Source organism: Xenopus laevis, chromosome 9_10L (assembly GCF_017654675.1).
Source record: "Xenopus laevis strain J_2021 chromosome 9_10L, Xenopus_laevis_v10.1, whole genome shotgun sequence".
In the NCBI taxonomy this organism is placed as follows: Eukaryota; Metazoa; Chordata; class Amphibia; order Anura; family Pipidae; genus Xenopus; species Xenopus laevis.
In genome coordinates, this window is record NC_054387.1 from 134654775 (window position 1) to 134677002 (window position 22228).

At 42.8% G+C, this 22228-nt stretch overlaps 1 protein-coding gene across 1 annotated transcript; it reads left to right on the forward strand.

The window, feature by feature from the left end:
* The first annotated feature begins 8461 nt into the window (after window positions 1-8461).
* On the forward strand, window positions 8462-12926 carry LOC108703743 (oocyte zinc finger protein XlCOF7.1-like). Its single transcript, XM_041576562.1, has 3 exons — window positions 8462-8515; window positions 8605-8728; window positions 9998-12926. Exons 1-3 carry the CDS (start codon window positions 8483-8485, stop codon window positions 12367-12369), a joined length of 2529 nt encoding a protein of 842 aa, XP_041432496.1. The 5' UTR covers window positions 8462-8482; the 3' UTR covers window positions 12370-12926.
* The last annotated feature ends 9302 nt before the right edge of the window (window positions 12927-22228 follow it).

Genomic DNA, 22228 nt, shown 5'->3' on the forward strand with positions numbered 1-22228 from the left:
CAGAGTGCTGGTGAGTGATTCAGGGCCTTGTGGGGATTTGACTGTCACTATTTATACAGCCCTTGCTGTCCCCTCTCCAAATGTAGTCAAAGACTATGATGTCGGTTGGAGTAAGTTCTCTTTTGGCCGGTTAGGACATATTGCACCAGTAGCTCCAACTATCAGAGACCCTTACTTGCCATGGAAGTCCAGAAGATGTTTGACTCTGCTGAGCCAGATTCCTCACTGGAGGTGAATACTGACTGGGAAGATACCCCTGTTTTGTGCTCATCGGAAAGTCCTTCACACCGCAGAGTGCTGGTGAGTGATTCGGGGCCTTGTGGGGATTTGACTGTCACTGTGTATACAGCCCTTGCTGTCCCCTCTCCAAATGTAGTCAAAGACTATGATGTTGTTTGGAGTAAGTTCTCTTTTGGCCAGTTAGGACATATTGCACCAGTAGCTCCAACTATCAGAGACCCTTACTTGCTGGAAAAGTTAATGCCCTCCAGTGTGGATAGTGATGGAGAATCCATATTGGAAGTTCCTGCACAGATTCGGTGCAAATGCCAAAGATCTGTGGCTAGTGACCCGATAAAGTCAGCATACCCCAAAGTGATGGTGCATCAAACTCCTAGTGAGAGTTCTAATATGGCTGCATTATACCACTATGAGTGGGGCAAGATATCCCTTGAGAGGGAGAAAGATTTGATTGCTGCTATTCCCAAGCCTAAGGAAGATAATACCTTAGGACCAGCTCCAGGATGGGAAGAATATGAGGAGGAGACTCCAGAAGTTGAGCATGAGTTGGACCCTCATATAGGAAATGCCTCGCAGTTTTACCGCTCCTCCAATCATGGGTCCAGAGGAGGAAAAAGATTTCTGAGTGCTGCCAGGACAAGCAGATCCCAATGTGTTCACTTCTGTCTCCAGAGTACAGAGAGTGTTAAACTTTCATGTCCATAGAGCTTGGGGTTACTTTATGCCCTATGCTCCTCTGTGGGTGTATGAGAAGGTGGCTGCATCTTATGAGAATTGGCTGATTGATGAGATCCTACGAAAGGAGAAGATGCACACAGTTGTCTCACAAATCAAGATAAGGTGAGACGTGAGCAGGATTGGAGTACCTGTGATCCATTGAAAAAGAGTGGTGGTACGGACCCACCATTCTCAAACATGCTGTGAAAAGCTGTGGGAAGTATAACCCCACCAAATAATTCAATTTGGAGGTCTACTTGGGAGATGGACAATAGGTGGACAAACCCCATCCCAAATATTATATTCCTTATAAAAACACCAAAGCAAGATTTCTTCATATGATTTAATTTTGGTGAAAATCTCATAGAGGGAACATTTCCTTTGCTGATACTCCATTGGGAGTCTGTTTGCAGTTATTTTTGAGCTGTCTGTTTCTTGTCCCTTCAAAGTGACTGAACTTTCTACAGGGAAGGGTTTTTCTTTGTTTTACTCCAGTTGGAGTTAAGTCCAAGACTGTTTAGTTAACACCTGCCCATTGGTAGGTTCATCCAATTTTTCCTTTACCCTCCTAAGTGCATTTAAAAAGGACTGTGGCTTCGGCTATTTGATGGACTAGAATACTGATGTGTTTGAAATGCAGTATTTCTAACTTGTACCTTTATTGCAGGTGTTTACCTGCCCAGGAATGAAACTCTTGCTATTGATATGTTTCCTTACAGCTATGCCATTGTACCTGGGTTACTCAGGAGAGTTACCTCGCAGAGGTTATAAGTTAATGGTATAGAAATACAATACATATAGCTAAGTGCAATGTATTTTGAGATTTGAAAAGGTTTCTTGCAAGATGTGCCTTCTTACACTATGTTTATCTGCAGCCCGAGAATCAGCCTTTAGCCTAAATGTAAAAAGCAAGTCTAGGGAAGAAGAAACAAACACAGAACATTTCCATCAAACATTATTTTTACTGAACAGGTGCATACCTCCCAACATTTTGGAAATCAAAAGAGGGACAAAAAGTTGTGCTGCGCAAATTTTTGTGTCCGCGCAAATTTTTGTGGCCACGCCCATTTTTGTGGCCACACCCCCTAATTACCATGTTCATTTTACAAATTGTAAATAAGTAACACACACATACAAACACACATACAGACAGATACACACACACACAGTGAAACGCATACATACAGTGACACACACATACCAGTGGGGATGTGCTGCTCTCACACACACATGTAACACTGCTCTCACACACACACACACACAGTCCATCTCCGCTGTAGCACCGCCCACTGATGTCACAGGCCGGGATGCAACTTACCCCTGTCCCACGGCAAATCTGTCGGACGTACCTTCCCAGGCGTTAGGCGATACGGTTGCGAGAGGCCGGTGATAGGCCCACACTCCCCGGCCTGGCTTACTCAGTCCCCGGATGTGACGCTCCCGAGTGTCTTACTGGGAATGACCAACCCTCGCCATGAAGGGCCTGAGTCCATCTGCGCAACCGAACCCACTGTCACCCACAACAGCCAATCAGCATCCGGCTTTGAGCGCTAGGGAGTCACCGATAGGCGGAATTGAGAGGTTCGGCACTGTGAGCGAAGTCACAGCAACTTCCCTATGGCAGTTACACCCCGCCCCCCGGCGGACACAATATCCGGTAATTGCGCTTCTCTCTGGCCCTTCCGCCGCCGGTTACAGTTGCCACAAGCTTTCACACCCTCAGATAGCGTGTGCGCCGCCATGTTTGTTATCGTATATAACAAAGGCCATCGTGCCATCGCCGCCTCCCCTCCGCCGCTGCTGGCGGGATGCGGGACAAATGAGTCCACTATCCGGGACAGCGGGACAGACACCCAAAAACGGGACTGTCCCGCGGAAAACGGGACGGTTGGGGGGTATGCAGGTGGCAACAAAAATAAAGGGGCGGGACGTGATGCAAAAAGGGGCGGTGACGATGGTGGGCGCAACTCAAAAAGGGGCGGATTCATGCGGTAGCATCACAAAAAGGGGCGGGCCACCGCCCGAAGCAGTGGAAAATTTAAGTTTTCATCGGCGGGCAAGGGATTTTGTAAATGGTATTACAAATTACTGGCAGCTACATTGCTGGTAAATTTGTAATACCGGCCCCGGCAGGTGTTTTACCGGCTAGGCCGGTAAAATACCGGCCGAGTGGCAACCCTACCTACTGCTCACAGCCTGAACAACTAAGGATCCTGACAGTCCTGAAAACCTCAGTTATTGTTTACACTTACAAAGCAATCTGTGAGTTTTCCCTCTGTCCCTAACTCTTTGTCCCTCCCTTGTGCTCTCTAATCCAATCATTCGTCTCTGCTGCTCTCTGTACCGCCCACACTCCACTCACAGCCAATGAGCAAGTGTCTCAGCTCCTTCCCCCACTTCCTTCCTCACAGCTACAGGAAGCAACAGAGCAGCGAGGGGACACCGGTGAGTAAGGGATCGGGGCTGCACTAGCAATAAAGGAGCAGCGTTACCTTGTTGTTCCCAACACATGAGCTGATTATTCCCAGGGACACTTTGTACTGACTCAGTGCAGTTTATGTGGCAGCAGCAGCAGCAGCAGCAGCAGCTCCAGGCAGCACAAGTGAATTGCTATTTGTTAGTCCTGCAGCCTGAGGGGATGATACAGACTGGAGCTGTGTGGGGGGCAGCTATACATACTGGGGAGCAGGTAGGGAGAGTGGGGGAATAGTACGGATAAGAATAGGCTGTCGGCTGACTCTGTGGTGACATAAGGGGGAGGCTTGGGGGGAGGGGGGATTGGGGCACATTGAGGCCAATAGAAATGGAAGGACATTAGTGATATATTAGGAATACTGCTCCTGTAAAGGAGACATATTATGCAAATAACAAGAATGTACCAGAGCTTTATGCTCCTCTAGCTATAGAAACAATGTGCTGCATCTTTATCCTCCTGCATCATCCCAGTAATACTCGGGCTCTTTGTGTAGTTTTCATTGCCCAACATAAAAGTTCCTGGGTGAGATTTCTATGTGTTTACTGTTGTTACTGCCTGTTCCTGACCAAGTCCTGTCTTGCTGCCTTTCCTGATCTCTGCTACTATTTGACCAGTCTTCTGGATTCTGTATTCACGCTGCTTTGATAGTGACCCGGCCTGTGACCCGACTACGCTCTTGTTTCCTGAATCTGTACCGATCTGTCTCTTGGTATTGACTTGGCCTGTGACCCCGACTTGTTCATCTTTTCTGCATAATGTGCAGTTCCCTTGCCTGGTTCTCTCATATTAAGATCTGGTGGCACCCGAGTAGCGGAGGGCTTCTCCCGAAGTGAAAAATGGTTGTTAAAGGCAGAAGGCTGAGCCGTGACCTTTGGGTTTGTCCTGGGTTTGGAATAATAATTGAGACAGTACGTTGGGCCCAACATGGACGCTGAAGGTGCAGCGGTTTCCTCTGCTACCACGGAAGTGATCCTGGCAAGCCTGCTTTAGCGTCTAGGAGAACAGGACTCCATCCAGTGCTTACAGAGACTATCAGCTCATCTGTACATCCTTCAATAGCAGCCTGTAGCTGCCATGTCTGCTCCAGCCTCATCATGCAGACTCCAGTCCGAAGCTACGGTTAACCCTACGGTGGAGCCTAATTTCCCGAGAGGTTTAGCGGAGGTCTTTTTCTTTTGGGAGGCCTGCATTCTCCATTTATTTTTTTCTTTCCTACAGAGGAGTTGAGGGTTAATTTTTGTAATAACCGTACTACAGGGGGATCACCAGCTTTGGGTGTTTAGTCTATATGCTAGTGATCCAGCCCATCTCTTTTTAGAAGCCTTCTTTAAGACAATGGTCATCATTTATGATGATCCTGACCACACCACCTCTGCGGATTCAGCGATCCTTAACATCAGACAAGGCAATTGGCAGGTCGAGGATTATTGTACAGAGTTCTGCCCCTGGGTGGAAGAGACTAGAATGATATGGCTTTAAGGGGTCAATTCAGGGTGGGATTGGCAAATTTCCCTATGCAGCCCTCCTTTGACTCCCTTATGCATATGGCAATTAAGATTGATAGAAGGCATAGGGATGTCAGGAGGTTGTGGCTATGATGACCCCTTATACTATGTCCCCATATGTGGCTCCTAAACCATCTCTTTCTGCCCCTAGATCCACTGAGGAACCCATGCAATTGGGTTCAACTTGCTTGTCTTCCTAAGAAAAGGGTCGTAGGAGGGCTAATGGTTTATGCCTACATTGTGGGGCTAAAGGTCATCTGCTTGACACTTGTCCCAAGAGGATGGGAAACGGCAAAACCTAAGAAGGTCTGGGGAATCCTGCTTGGGTGATGCTGTTTCTACTACTCCCCAGTCATTCTCCTTTTCACAAATTCTAATTTAGGTCCTCTTGAATTGGGATAAGGGTCATGCACAGTGCTCTACTTTCTTTGATTCTGAGGCAGCAGGGAACTTTTTTGGATGCCAGTTTTGTACACAAACATTGCATACCTATGAACCCCTTGTCCCATTGCTCTGTCTATCATTGATGATAGTTCCCTTGGGTCTGGTTTGGTGTCTTTTAAATGCAAGAATCTTCTTATGTCCATGGTCATGCTGAATCATGCTGAACCAATATCCTTCTATGTGACTGATTGTCCTTGTACTCCCATCATTCTAGACCTCCCCTGGTTGCAGCGACACAATACCAGGCTAGACTGGTCCACTAGAAAAATAATTCAGTGGAGTCCAGTGTGTGAAACCAAAGTCCTTGCTGCTACTTCCCTAGAGCGGTTGCCTATTCAGTTTTCCTCTTTTTTCTGATGTATTTTCATCCACCACATATGCTTGTCCCATTGATTTAATTCCAGGTTCCTCTACTACTAAGGGTAGAGCATACCCTCTCTCTCTTCCAGAGTACCAGGCTATGGAGGAATATATGAGGGAAAGCCTGGAGAGAGGGATCATAAGGCATTCTTCCTCTTCTACAGGTGCCGGATTCTTTTTTTGTGGAAAAGAAAGATGGGGTCTCAGGCCATTTATAGATTATAGAGGTCTTAACAAGATCACAGTGAAAAATCATTACCCCCTTCCCTTGATCTCAGAACTATTCAATAGGGTTAAGGATGCCACTATCTTCACAAAGCTTGATCTTAGGGGCACCTATAACTTAATTCAAATTAAGGAAGGGGGCAAATACCCGAGATGGGCATTATGAGTATTTAGTGAACCTGGTTCTATTTTGGGTAAGGAAGTGATTGTGGCAGTCCAGACCTATTTTCCTCTTTGTCTAAAGTCCAAGATAATCCTTTGAATGTGCCTCCGGGAAAACTTTTTGTTCCAGAAGAACTTGTGAGACTGTGAGTCTGTTCTGTTTGAGACTCATGACGCTAAAGTAGACCTGCACAAAGACCTGTTCCCTTCTATCGTACACTTTGGTGGCTAATCTTGAGAAAGCATGTTGGTAACTATATTGATACATTCCGGTTTGTCAGTGTTCTAAAACTTCCAGGTTATTACCTCAATGGCTGCTACAGTCGCTTCCTATCCCTGAAAGGCCATGAACCCATATTTCCATGGAGTTCATTGTGGAGTTACCTCCCTCAAAAGGGAATATGGTAATTTGGGTAGTGGTGGATCGTTTTAGTAAAATGTCCCATTTTCTTCCCCTTTCCACCCTCCCCCTCTGCCAAGTCCCTCGCTGGACTCTTCCTCTTTTATATATTAGCTCCTTCAAATATTGTCTCTGTTTTGGAGGGCTTTTTGCTCCGCTGCATACCATCCACAAACCAATGGTCAGACGGAGAGAACAAATCAGTCTTTGGAACAATATGTGCATTTTTTTTACTGTTTTTGACTATAATCCCTGAACCTTTTTATTTTTTTAGGCATCGCAGGGTGTCTCCTGAGTATCAGGTGGGTGATAAGGTCTGGTTGTCCTCTAAGAATATTCCTTTGAAGGTCTCCTCTGCTAAATTGTGACTTAAATTCATTGGTCCTTTTCCAATATCTGAGATCATTAATCCCAGTACTGTCTGGTTGGAACTTTCTCTTGAGTTTAAGATTTCTAATTCATTTCATGTGTCTTTTTTTAAAAACATCAACTGCCAATGCGGTAATGGCAGAGCTCATCCGGAGTTATGTTATGTTCTAACGTGTCCTAAGACTTTGTTTAAAACCTGCCAGAATTGTTCGTCAGTCTTCTCCTCCACCTCCATTGTCTGTTGAAGGTCAGTCTGAGCAGTTGCAGAAGATAGTTGATTTTGTCAGAGGTAAATTACAGTATCTGGTGCATTGGGAGGGTTATGGTCCTGAGGAGAGGTTGTGGGTCCCTGCCTCTGATTTTCAAGCTGATCGTTTGATACGACAATTTTATTCTAGGTTTCCTGATAAGCCTAGGGGTCCGGTGGCTCCTCTAGAGGGAGGTAATGTGACAACTTACCCGGGTGGTCTGGTCACACCCTCGGCAGGGACGCCTGCCACATCGGTATCCTCCAGTGTCATCCCGGTATGCGCTTTTCTTCCTGGTTGCACGCTCACCTATATCCGGACTTTATCTGGAACGTGCCAAACTTGACGTCATCACTGACACAATTTAAATATTTAAAGGGTTCTCAATGTGTTTTCAATGTGTTTACTGTTGTTTTTGACCCTGCCTGTTCCTGACCAAGTCCTGTCTTGCTGCCTGTCCTGACCTCTGCTAGTATTTGATGCTGCCTTGATATTGACCCAGCCTGTGACCCGACCAGGCTCGTTTCCTGAATTTGTACCGTTCTGCCTGTTGGTATTGACCCGGCCTGTGACCCCGACTACGCTCCTTGTTCTCCATTTCTGTATAATGTGGTGTTCCCTTGCCTGGCCAGAACTCTCCCCCTGGTCCTCTTATATTAAGACCTGGCGTCACCCGAGTAGCGGAGGACTCCTCCCGATTGGTTGTTAAAGGCAGAAGGCTTAGTTGTGACCAAGACCTTGGGGTTTGTTCTGGGTTTGGGATACCAATCGTAACACTAATGGTGAGAGAGAGGATCAAGCCCATGATTAAGACCAATGCTGTGGGCTTGGGAGACTTTTCCAAAGAAATTCAACCATGCAGGGAGGTATCAGCCTATGATAAATATGTAATTCTATTGGGGTGATATTGCTGGGAATAATCCTGTATAGAAATGTGTAAGTGCTTAATTCCAGGGGCACTTCCAGGTCAGTCCCTCCCACAAGGAGCCAATGGGAATGTGGGAGGAAGCGAGTGACACAGGGATGAAGGGGAAGAAGAAGAAGGATAAAAATGAGGAGGAGGAGCGGGGGAAGAAGGAGAGAATTGTGACTCTCACACTGGAGATGATCTATCTGCTGACTGGAGAGGTGAGGGGCACTGTGACTGGCACACTGACAAGAGACTGTCTGTCTGTACAAAGGGGGTCTCTCTGCAGCTCAAACACCATTCTCTCTTCCTTTCAATATTTAGCACTACATCCCTAGGAAGAAGTCAGATGATGGGGGGGCCCTGCATGCCCCTGGCTCCGTCATACAGAAGGAAAATAACAAGAATGACAAGAAGATCCTGGAACTCATGTCCAACATCATCCAGCTGCTGACTGGAGAGGTGGGTACAGCGGCCCCTTATTGTTTAGTAACAGTGGATGATAATCCCTTTCTCTGGCTGGGGGATGACTGGAACATTGTGTGTGACAGGTTGCCATAAGGACTCATCATGTTTCCATCTATTTTTCCTTGGACGAGTGGGACTATATAAAAGGAAACAAGGAACTTTACGAGGAAGAGATAAAGGTGGATCCCCAACAGCTCTGCCCACTGGGTGAGTAATGGGTGCTTTCTATCTTATACCGAGCATAGAATTTATTCAGGATGTTTGACATTTCAAGGAGACCCGTAAGAATGTTATAATTAAGTTTGTTACTTCAGATATGAGAGAACAGATTTTGCCATAAGGCTGAGACACACAGAGTCAGTTTTTATTCTTTTCATGCTGAGAGAAGCGGCGGATTCCCTCCCTTCCCCAACTCTATTGATCTGCACTGACAAGTACAGCTTCTGCTTTAGTGCAGGCAGGTACATGGAGCCAAGCGGAGACTTGCCCAAAAACCATGAAAGCAGGCATTTTTTTACAATGTCCGCTTTGTATACCTGCACTCAAGCAGAACCTGTACTTTTCAGTGCAGATCAATGAAACTGGGGAAGGGAGCAAATCCGCTTCTCTCAACATGCAAAAAAACCCCCAAAAAACTACAGACTGAGAGAGCAGCAAAGCTAAAGATTTCATTGTGGTGAACTAAAACCAGCCTTTGCTTGTAAGAAATTGGGTCTGTAATTGGCTGTCCCTGTTCTACTGTTCTTCTGGCAGGGACACGCCCACTCTTCATTTGATACACAGACAGAGACAATAGCAGATCTAGAGGGAGCTCCAACAAAGGGTAGTTTTGAAGATAATATTAATTTAAACCAAGACTTGAACCAGCACCATATATTAGTTAGATGTCACTGTTCCTAAATCAAGCCTGGATACAGATCCTGTGACCCTCCTGTATGTCCTGTGACATTCTACAGGATCTGTATCAAAGCTTAAAGTAGAATGTCACAGGACATACAGGAGGGTCACAGGATCTGTATTCAGGCTTGACTGTACAGAAAATGTTTAATTGCAGCAAACGGTGGTCCAAGAAGGGTAAACTGGAGCAGACACATTATTTCTACAAGTCTGCCTCTGTCCTCTTTACCTTGGTTTAATTTCACCCTTGGGGCCACTTCTTGTCCTACTCTTCTCATTACCTAGGGGTGGGAAGAGAAAACAGGGAAGTGAGCCTATATATTGTGTTTATCTATAGGATTACTTACCTGCATGCTTCAGTCCATGCCCCCAGTGCTAAATTGTACCCTTGGACACATTCTGTCAAATCAAAGTTGTTTGTCAGATGATATTAATTACTGTGTTTCTCTGTGAGCTGAGATCCATGTCATGTGGCCATAGCGTAACTCTATTGTTATGCTTATTATTAGAAAAAGTTTGTATTTTTTATTTTTATTAGATGTGTATCTGTTCAGCCATAAATAATTGTCTTTCTTTTAGCAGCCTGTGAATATAAAGATGACAGCAATGTTACAGCACATATGGAAGCAACTTTATGCTGTAATAATAATATTAACAACAGAAATCATATAAACCCTGAAATTTCTCCAGTGGAACAGCCCCCACCAGGCAATGGTATTAAAGAGGAAGCGACTTCAAGTGAAGGGGGAAACCAGATTACATCATCAGATTACAGCATTAATCCATTTGCAGAACAGATAAAGGGAACAGATACACCTACTCCTATCATGGGATGCAGCCTGAATAACATCTTGGCAGCTAATTATATATTAAATGGTATTAATGAGCAGTCAGCTTCATGGGAAAGTGGGAACCAATCAAATTACAGCATTAATCTACTTACAGAACAGATACAGAGAACAGATACACCTACTCCTATCATGGGATGCAGCCTGAATAACAGCTTGGCAACTAATTATATATCAGATGGGATTAAAGAGGAAGTGGTTTCATGTAAAGAAGGAAACCAATCAGATTACAGCATTAATCCATTTACAGAACAGATACAGGGAACATATATCCCTACTCCTATCATGGGATGCAGTCTGAATAACACCTTGGCAGATAACTATATATTAAATGGTATTAATGAGCAGTCAACTTCATGGGAAGGAGGAAGCCAATCAGATTGCAGCATTAATCCATTTACAGAACAGATACAGAGAACAGATACACCTACTCCTGTCATGGGATGCAGTCTGAATAACAGCTTGGCAGATAATTATATATTAATTGGTATTAATGAGCAGTCGGTTTCATGGGAAGGAGGAAACCAATCAGATTGCAGCATTAATCCACTTACTGAACAGATACAGGGAACAGATACACCTTCTCCTATAATGGAATGCAGCCTCTTAAAAATGAAGGCTAATAAATATGATGGAAATCCATACTGGTCACCAAAAAATATATTACGTAGAAAATACAGTTGCAATGAGGGCCATAAATATCTGATTCACAAGAGAGACTTTGATAAACATCAAATGACCCACAAAAGACAGAAATCTTTTTCTTGTTCTGAATGTGGGAAATGTTTTGCCTCTTCATCAGAACTTACTGTCCATCTAAGTCAAATGCACACAGGGGAGAAACCTTTTTCCTCTTCATCAGGACTTACTGCCCATCAACAAGGAGCCCACATGAAGGGAAAACCTTTTTTCTGTTCTGAATGTGGGAAATGTTTTTCAAAACGATGTCACTTTGTTCGTCACCAAATGATTCACACAGGAGAGAAACCTTTTTCTTGTTCTACATGTGGGAAATGTTTTTCAGATCGATCTCACCTTACTCGTCATCAAAGGATTCACACAGGAGAGAAACCTTTTTCTTGTTTTGAGTGTAGTAAATGTTTTTCAAACCCATCTAGTCTTGCCCGTCATCAAATGACTCACACAGGAGAAAAACCTTTTTCTTGTTTTGAGTGTAAGAAATGTTTTTCAAACCCATCTAGCCTTGCCCGTCATCAAATGACTCACACAGGAGAGAAACCTTTTTCTTGTTCTGTATGTGGGAAATGTTTTTCAGATCAATCTTGCCTTACTCGTCATCAAATGATTCACACAGGAGAGAAACCTTTTTCTTGTTCAGAATGCGAGAAATGTTTTTCAAAGCAATCTAGCCTTGCTTGTCATCAAAGGACTCACACAGGAGAGAAACCATTTTCTTGTTCTGAGTGTGACAAATGTTTTGCCACTTCATCAAAACTTATTGTCCATCGGAGAATCCACACAGGAGAGAAACCATTTTCCTGTTCTGAGTGTGGGAAATATTTTTCAAATCATTCTCACCTTGCTCATCATCAAATGATTCACACGGGAGAGAAGCCATTTTCTTGTTCTGAGTGCGGAAAATTTTTTGCCTCTTCATCTGGACTTACTGCCCATCAACAAGAAACCCACATGAACGTAAAACGTTTTTTCTGTTCTGAATGTGGAAAATGTTTTTCAAAACGATCTCACTTTGCTCGTCATCAAATGACTCACACAGGAGAGAAACCTTTTTCTTGTTCTGCATGTGGGAAATGTTTTTCAGATCGATCTCACCTTACTCGTCATCAAATTATTCACACAGGAGAGAAACCTTTTTCTTGTTTTGAGTGTAGGAAATGTTTTTCAAATCCATCGAGCCTTGCTCGTCATCAAATGATTCACACTGGAAAAAAACCTTTTTCTTGTTCTGTTTGTGGGAAATGTTTTTCATATCCATCTTACCTTACTCGTCATCAAATGATTCACACAGGAGAAAAACCTTTTTCGTGTTCTGAATGTGGTAAATGTTTTGTCTCTTCATCACAACTTGCAGCTCATCGTCAACGAACCCACATGGAGAAGAAACCTTTTTCTTGTTCTTAATGCGGGAGGTTTTTTTTAAAACTGATCATTATAGAACCCACACTGGAGAGAAACCATTTTCTTATTCTGAATGTGGGAAATTTTTTACAAATCAGCCAAACTTTTCTTTTACATTGATTATATTTTAATATGCCTTTCAGTATTTACAGAGATGATGAAACACTGTGTTTAATAAGCAGTTCATCATAGGACAATTCTTAGACCAATACTGTCCAAACTGTTGGCTGATGGGACACTGACCATTGGTAAGACTTGTGTACGATAATTACTCTTCCCTCACCCTTGGAAACGGAGGAAACCTAATTTAATTTGAGACTATAGCTCAGCCTCCCACCAACAGACAATATTCAGTGTTTTATTGAACAAGAAGGGTCATATCCCAAGACATTAGAGACTCCATGGATATCACTTTGGCAGGTGTGTTTTACTAATGCTTTCACATTGGATAACGTAATGGAGATATACCCAGCTGGGAATGACTTGTCAGTTATATATGTGTTTACTATAAATTAGAAGGGGGAAATACATGTTTAAATATGTATCACACAAATATAAAACTTGTGAATTTCATTGATAGGATGACACTAGCAGCAGGAAAGGAGATTACACCATAATCATAGGAAGAGTCACTTTAAATAAAATCATAGAAAATTATCATAGAAAATTGGATCCCCTACCGGAGGTATAGCTTATTAAATCAACACAATGGTTGAGGACAACAATACTATTTATAAAAACAAGTGATAGTATATACATATGTGTGTGACGTAGGATGTGGAATTTGTATGGAGCACAATGCAATAAATAAGCGAGCTGTGCACTCCCTCCACTGTAGGCAGCTTAGTGCTCACAAGGGGCAATTCTTTTCAATAATACTATTGTTTCCCCCAACCTGAGTGCAAGCTCAATATTTTTCTATGATAAGTGACTCTTAAAACTATTTTGTGAAATTCATTTTCCACAACATGTTTCAGGTTGATTTATTGGTGCAGTTTAAAATCAGTTTACATTTAGGTAATGTGATGTTTGTTGCTGAGCTATAATGCTATTTCTGTAAGACTGGGTGCCAACTTGTAGATGAGCCTGCAGTGGGATAGATCTTGTTTGGAGGCCATACAGTATCTAAACATTTAACTTGTTTCCCCAATATACGTCTAAACACCCCCCTCCCATGCACACAATTGCTTATGAATTCCCCAGTGCACACCTTTCCTATAGTTCTATTCATTCTGATGGGAGTTGAGGGACTTATTTACATAGTCCTTTATACATCACAACCAGTAGTGTCTGGCTTATGTTCCCTGGTTTGATCAGGGTTCCAGTTGGCAGTTTAGTAGTTCAGGTAAATGAGGCCACTGAGCTGTGATTGGTGGTTTCCTGTACAGGAGCTGATCTACAACCTTCTGATGCTGATGGACTGCTCTTATAAACATTATCTAGATCAGGGATCCCCAACCTTTTGAACCCGTGAGCAACATTCAGAAGTAAAAGGAGTTGGGGAGCAACACCAGCATGAAAAAATGTTCTTGGGGTGCCAAATAAGGGCTGTGATTGGCCATTTGGAAGCCCCTATGTGGATTGTCAACCTACATTGATGCTCTGTATGGCAGTGCACCTGGTATTTATACATCCAACACTTGCCCCAAGCCCAACATTTAAAAATAAGCACCTGCTTTGAGGCCACAGGGAGCAACATCTATGGGGTTTGAGAGCAACATGTTGCTCAAGAGCTATTGGTTGGGGATCACTGATCTAGATACTTCCACCCAGGCAGAATATTAGTTGTTCTTTTCACAAGACTATTTAAATTAATGTGGGAAACTATGCCCACTGCCATGATTTAGTCCAGGAAAAGTATGGTATAAATTTTCCATTTTTTAGTTCTTTTCAATAAGTCACAGGACCTACCAAGTAGTACTATTTTATAAAACAGGTCCTTGAAACACACGTCTGCTGCAATATTGACATGCCCTGGAAGATGAAAAGCAGAAATTCTCTAAAAGCAGATCCTGTACTCACTAACCTTTACATAATTGTCTCAAGAGATCTGCTGCTTGTGCCCTCTTGTTTTAAACCAAATGTATGTAAAAAAAGGATAGTTTGGAGCACACGATTCAGCAGACTTTGCTGCAAAATATTTATTAACATGACATGTTTCGGATCAACATGAATCCAGAAACATGTTGTGTTAATAAATATTTTGCAGCAAAGTCTGCTGAATCGTGTGCTCCAAACTATCCTATTTTTACGTATTATATTGGTCGGACTGGTGTGGCCTAATTTAGGAAAGAGAGCAGCAACACATGGTGGATTTTATTAGAACAAACCTTCTTTGTTAAACCAAATGTATCAGATTGTCTGAAACTAATTGAACGGGTTCCACAAGCTGGAAGTAAAAATGCAGCAAGGTGAACTGGCTTTGGATATTTCCCTTGGACTGAAAGATGACCTGGATCTCCACCCCAGCCAACTTGACTGCCACCTTTAGTCACTTACAACAATGCTATGGATTTGCATAAGGCTCAGTATTCTCATGGAATGATGAATCAGTTTCAGAGGGTCTTGATTCTTCAGGAGGATATTATCTAGATAGTGATGTGCGGGCCAACCCTATACCCCCTGGAAGGGTGGGTATGGGCCGACTTCGCTGCATCATTTATGGGCAATGTGCGAGTTCAGGTTGAGCTCCTCACCTGTGACCTTAGACTGCTGGTTTCCAACATCCGGTTTTATAGCCTGCCCCACCCTGCACCATTTTGTATCGTAATTTGCGTGCGAGTCTATAAATGGAGGGGGGGAGCCAAGTGTGGGTCGAGTTTTTCTCAACTCACACATCACTACTAGATAGGTATGTAATTATATTAGCTTAAAGGGAGATTATACACTGAAAAATACTTTTGCTAAATATAAGCATAATAAATAGTACTTGTGTTGAAAATGCTTGTTCAGAGCTCCCTATCGACCTATAAACAAACAAACCCCTCCATATATATATATATATATATATATATATATATATATATATATATATATATATAATACACAAAAGCCATGAATATCCTGTAGATTATATCCTTATAAATGGTGACTAGTGATGTCATTGGTTATAAACGGTGAGCAGTGATGTAATTTTTTTCACATGACTCACTAAAACTTGTGTATTATAATAAAGTACCCTTGTTGGAAAATATGAGGATATTAGAAGTAACCTTGGAGTTCCATGACCTGTATAAAAGCACTTGGCCTTTGGCTTCATGCTTTTATATGTCATGGAACTCCTCGTGACTTATAATATCCTTATATTTTGCAATAGGGGGTACTTTATTCAATAGAGAGAGAGAGAGAGTCTATAGTGGTGCACTCATGATACAAGCAACTGCCTGGGTGCTGGTTATAGCATAGTGTAATAAACCAAAAAATAAAACCACCCTCCAAGGTCTTGAAATAGTGAAAATAGCGGAAAATTTATTTCAACCTTTAGGCACACTGACTCGGGCCGTCTTCCTGTAGAAACATGAGAAGCATTGTTATGGGTGAACTCTGCCAGGGAAGAAGATTGGACCAATCAGCCTGGCAAAAAGACTCAAAACTTGGTCAAGAGCTTGATTTACTCATTCAGCCAACTGAGAGTTATAAGCAGAGGAGAACTGAAGAGAGATAAAAAAAATTGTACCCTGAGAAAGTGCCTGGTATAGGGGCATGAAACGCGTAGGACCTGTCTACACACCCACTGTATGTATCGCACTGTATGCAGAAATAAAGCCGCATTGAAATTGTCAAAGGCATCCTTCGGTATACTTTGGTCAGAGCTCTGTACGTGAGTTATTTGCTTTTATTGTCAGAATTTTCAGGCGAGTTGCTTTAGTCTCGCGAGAGCTAGCGACCAACAATGAGACGCCGTGCCGTGGTGAGTTCCGATATCGGCACCTCACATTACCAAGAAAAATTGAAGAGAGATGCTTAGGAATTTGTACAGGGAACATCAGAATTTGGAACTGAATTGAAAGTCTCTATCCAACACAATTTCTGCTAGGAATCCATGGAGGCGAAAAATGTAAAGTATAATATGTTGGGAAAGTTCCAGTTCTTAGGGGAACAAAATGTACCATCTTACCTAAGTGATCAATTACCACCAATATGGCTGCATTCCCTTTAGAGGCTGGAGATTCAACGATAACGTTTGTAGCTAAGTTGGTCAAACATCAAGGTAAAGGCTGCAGAAGGTCCCATAGAAGTTTGGAAGAGACTCAAATGGTGCAGGAAGCAATGTCTTTTTGCATAGATGGCCAACAAACAAGACAATTTAACAGATTCATTGCTTCATTACACCTGGATGCCCAGCTTGTTTTGAACAATAGGTCTGCAGAAAAACAGAGATGAAGTTCAGGAGAAACAAAAACCATGTCAATGGGAGTATCTGAAGGTGCAGAAGACTGAGTGGACTGAATCTGAGAAGAAAATTCTGGAAGCAGAGAAACAATAATCCTGACAAAGGGAATGATTGGATCTTGGTCCTTGCTGTGGCAATCCTCTGGTATAAAGCTCCTGGAAAGAGCATCTGGCTTTTTGTTCTTGGAACCAGGACGATACATAATAATAAAATGAAACCAAGTAAAGAGTGCCCACCGAGCCTGCCAAGGATTCGGTGTCTTGAGACACCTGCTCTGGCAGGGAGAGGGTTAAAGGAACAGTATCATGAAATTTTTTCTGTAAAAAAATTGTTTGCCCTTAAGAAAAAAAATGGCAGCACACATTTAACTTTACATTGCAAAGACTTTATTAAGAAATATCTTACTGATACTCTGCTTGCGCTCCTCTTCTGAAAAGGCAACATGGCGACGCTCCATCAGGCGGCGCTCGATTTCTCCTCCCTGCCTTTTATAGGAGATAGCCAGGGAGGAGAAATCGAGAGAAATTTCACCCACCAAGTGGACAACACATTCACACACCAAGTGAAAACAAAAAATACTGTCTTAAACAGGAATTTCAATGCTTAATTCAGCACCAAACAGAGAGGTTTCTCCTGTGTGTTGATTTTTCAGTTGCTGAAGTTACCAACAGGACTAACTTCATTGTGGGGCCTTTAAATGCCAGATACTTTGGTAAACCTATGTACAATGGGCACCAAACTATTTGAAGGACTCCTGGCAATCATATTTAGGGTTAGTTCATACAAGGAGATTCAGGGAGATTTTGTCGCCTGGCGACTAAACGCCTCTTCTTCTGGGCGACAATCTCCCCGAACTGCCTCCTTGTGTCTTCCCATCCTCTATAATGAAAAGTCACCTGCGCTAAAGCACACATAGAGCGGTGTTTTCAGAAGACACGAGGAGGCAGTTTGGTTAGATTGTCACCAAGAAGAAAAGGCGTTTAGTCGCCTCGTGTAAACGAACCCTTAGGGTGCTTTTTTGTGGTACATAATGATACGTGGGCGATATGATGCTGGAAAGTTGAAGCTTTGAGGCAATTTTCAGATATTTCACCAAAACTGACAAAGCCTTGCGTCTCTGTAGTGTGTAGCAGAAAGACACAGGTACCCATTTTAGATTCAGTAGAATGTGTACTTTCCAAAATTATATGGTTTTGGGGGGTAAACCTATTTTTCTGTGTTTTTACCCCACAAAAACTGCAGTAAATGTGTTGATTTTTCAGTAGCTGAAGTAAAGTTCTGAACAATTTGGATGCGCTAACTTCATATTGGGGTCTCTAAATGCCAGATACTTTGGTAAACCTATGCACAATGGGTATCAAACTGTTCAGTGGACCCCTGACAATCATATTCAGGGTGCTTTTTCTTGGTGATACAGTGTGGGATATGCGGAGCAGCAAAATAAAACCTTTGAAGTGATTTGATTTTTGAATTGTTTTTATAAAAAACGCTATGTTCAGACAAGCTTTGATGTTTGGTAGTTAGGAGTAGAGAGACATAGTTACCCATTTTGGAATCAGCAGAATGTGAATTTTTCAACAATATATGGTTTTCTGGGGTAAACCTACTGTTTCAGGATTTTTCTGCCTTGGAATCTAAAGTATGCCATTTTCTGCCTTAGTGCTTTCAAAATTTGGTAATATACTGCTGGGAGTTTTTCCTGTACAGAAGTCATAAATCTCCCTAAAACTATACATATTGGCACGTTCGAGAGACATGAGGCTTTCCAAATCAGTTGGATCTTCATGCGTAAAATGAAATATTTTTCTGGTATAAATCCATATACTATGAAAAATAGGAATTTTTCTTTTATTTTTGGTATTTAGCGCTATAAATCTTTTTTCAGATGTGGAAATACATGAAAACTCAGGCAGATTTAGAAAGCTTAGTTTCTCCTGAAAAAAACAATATATAGTTTTCCTAGGTAAACTATAGGTTTTCCCACAGAAAATGCCCTAAAGTGAGAGAGCACAAAATGTTTCAAAAACAGCTGGCATTTCGCGTAACCAAAATGTGGAATCCTGCTGGCACTTAAAGGGTTAAATAATTTTTGTGGACAACATTGCCACTAACAAGTAACAAAACAGTTACATTAGTCAAACATGATTGAACAACCATTTAAAATTTCTATTACAACTGTTTTCAAGCTGTAATTGGTTATGATCTCTCTGCATACTCCATTGCATATTTATCTGCACTTTTTACCGGACAAGTGGGATGAACAGGATCAGAGGTCCCCAACCTTTTTTTACCTGTGAGCCACATTCAAATGTAAAAAGAGTTGGGGAGCAACACTGGGCTGAGTTGGGGAGCAACACAAGCATGGAAAAGTCCCTTGGGTGCCAAATAATGGCTGTGATTGGCTATTTGGTAGCCCCTATGTGGACTGTCAGCCTAGGAATTCAAAAATTAGCACCTGCTTTGAGGCCACTGGGAGCAACATCCAAGGGGTTGGTGAGAACATGTTGCTCATGAGCTACTGGTTGGGGATCACTGATCTAGATCATCAGCCACAAAGCCAGGCAATTTGTGGTGGCTGGCAATATTGTGCAGTACGGCCCATGCAGAAACTATCAGGCCCACTTTACTGGGGCTATACATGAGGCTTCCTCCAGATTTATCAAGACATCTGAAGCTGCTCTTCAGAAGCCTGAATGTTCACTCAATGACAGAGCCTGATTTCATATGTGCTTCATTAAAAATGTATTCACCTCTTGTATGCGGCCTGGATATTGGTGTCATTAGCCACGTATAGCATGGGTAGCCAGCATCTCCTGAAATAAAATAAGATGAAAGAAGCTGCTTTCAGTCTCCCACTGTGAAATCAGGGCCTGCTCGCAATGTTACATTATGAGATGTAACTATATTAGCTGCCACTATATTAACATCAGATAAACCTGACACAGATATTTACCTAGAATCCATCCTTCAGGCATTATTCCACTTTTAAAATCAGCATATAATCCGGAACTGCTTCAGTATGAATGAGTCATGTGACGAGCCAGGAAATCCAGAGCCAATGCTCATAATAGTCATCTTGCTGTCATATACCACTTGAATATTAAGCGAATGGTAGCTTGTTCTATTCGGAAAATATGCTCTCTGTGTAGAGGTGGATTGAATGCAACATGTGTGCAGTCTATAGCACCGAAGACATTAGGGATGCCACTGACAGAGTCGAATTCTCTTATTACAGAGTTCCACTCATTCCTATTACTGGGAAACTTTATATAATTCCCAAACACAGAACGCAGTGCATTTAGGGCCTGCCCAAGGCACCCGTGAAAATGTGGGCTGCAACACTCCACCATATATCCCTCCAACTTTCTGGAAAGAAATGAAGGGAGCACAGAAGTTTCACCCCACCAGGGACAGAATGGCTTCTGTTTGTTAGTGGCTGTAGGGAAGGCTCCAGCTCCTCATAAAGGCCTTCAATTGCAGCCCTGCTCAATCGGTAGCGCCTCACTACTTCTTCCTCTGTTAATCCTTCTAGAGTAGATAAACTCGAGGAAGCATCACTCTACGGCGATCACAGACTTGATTCTCCTCATCAAATTCAAGCAAAAAAACGACTACAAACTACATCTTGTCACCAAAGACAATCACCACACCAAACAGGAACTGCAGTCGTTTAGTAACGCCTACTCCTGGGAGGTAAATTTCGCCGTAATTATCGCACCAATTTAGTCTTTTATCGCTTAAAAGATGTTAGTGAATTATGCGTTAAGATTCATTCTATTCTATAAGTATCGCATAGAGAATACCTATTTGCGTTAATGTAGAGTTAACGCTTGCAATATGTCTGTTAGCGCGTGTGAAAATACTTTGATGAATCGTTACTTAAATAACCATCATTATTTAATGCAGAAAACAGTGCGTTAAGGAATATCAACCTTTACTGAATCCTATGGGCTATATTTATCAAGGAGTGAAGTTAGAGATCACCACAGTCCATTAGAGTGAAATACCACCTCTCTCCATTCATTTCTATGGGATTTTTAAAGGCGATTCATCAAAGGGTAAAAGTGAAAGTTCACCATTTGATTAATACACCTTTAAAAATCCCATAGAAATGAATGGAGAGAGGTGGTATTTCACGCTAATGGACTGTGGTGATCTCTAACTTCACTCCTTGATAAATATACCCCTATGTAGGGATCCTATGATTTGAGGATTGTTGTAGGGAAGAAATTCTGGCACATGCCCAAAATGTGTTCACTTACCAGCAGTTCTGGGTGCAATTGGCCACAGAGATCCTCATTTACACCTCAGTACCATTGGAGGAACAACAAGCCTCCCAAATGACTAAGCTCCATTATCCTGGGGAGCCAGGAACAAGAGTCCTGCAGTGGGTCGGGTACCCGTGGGTTACCCGCAAAGAAGCAGGTAACCTGCAGGTTGCAGGTAGAAGTTTCGGGGGCGGGTATAGATGCAGGTCAGTGGATCTACAGGTTTGCAGGTCATGGGTCTATTCAATAGCAAGTTTTACTTTTTTTTATCACGCCTACGTCGATGATGTCACTTCCAGTTTACAATGACAGCACTTCCTGATTCTTGATGGTTAGTGGGTCGTCGATCGAGTTGTGGATAAGGTATTTGCGGGTAGGGTAGCGGGTCTAAGTAGGGTAAGAATGCAGGTTGCGGGTCCAGGTGCGGGTTTGGGTTTAACAAATAGGTTCCGCGCAGGACTCTAGCAGGACCTGTTAGACAGAAATTAGTACCTGCTCCAGCCCCCCCAAGTAAAAGCCCTGTCTGTGTAGAGTCCAGTGGCTGTGTGATCCCTGGACTGGCAGAACCTGTCAGTATAAAGACTTGGCAGAGGCTGTGGCCCCCAAGTTAAATCTCTGTCTGTATGGAGTCCAGAGGCTGTGTGGTACTGGGGCTGGCAGAACCTGAGCATAGTTGCTGCCCATTTAAAGGCCCAAGTTAAAACCCTGTCTTTGTGGAGTCCAGTGGCTGCATGATCCCTGGACTGGCAGAACCCGAGCTTGGTTGCTGCCCATTGAAATGCCCAGAGGCTGAGGCCCTCCCAAGTAAAAACCCTGTCTGTGTGGAGTCCAGAGGCTGTGTGGTACCTGGACTGGTAGACCCTGAGCATAGTTGCTGCCCATTTAAAGGCTTGGCAGAGGGCTCCCCAAGAAAACTCTGTCTGTGAAAAGTTTGCATGGAGGAGAAAGAGGAACATATCCCAACACCAATGGAGTGGCTGCTGGTTAAAGAGGACCAGATGACTACCCGACAGAAAAGTGCATGTTTGGTGATGAATCCCAGTGGCATCCCCTCAACATTCCCGAGGTAGAAGGATCCCATACTGTGTGATGTTTCATTTGCTGGGCCACTAGAGAGCTTGGGGTAACATGGAACTAAAGAAAAGGCTTTGCATCTAAACACAAATTCTATGCTGGTGAAATGTTACTACGGTTTCCATTT

Excerpts from the sequence above, each read along its gene's own strand:
- LOC108703743 (XM_041576562.1), top strand. The coding sequence starts at position 8,483 with ATGTCCAACATCATCCAGCTGCTGACTGGAGAG. Across the intron at positions 8,516-8,604 it reads TCCAGCTGCTGACTGGAGAG|GTTGCCATAAGGACTCATCA; the intron begins GTGGGTACAGCG and ends TGTGTGTGACAG. Across the intron at positions 8,729-9,997 it reads CCAACAGCTCTGCCCACTGG|CAGCCTGTGAATATAAAGAT; the intron begins GTGAGTAATGGG and ends TCTTTCTTTTAG.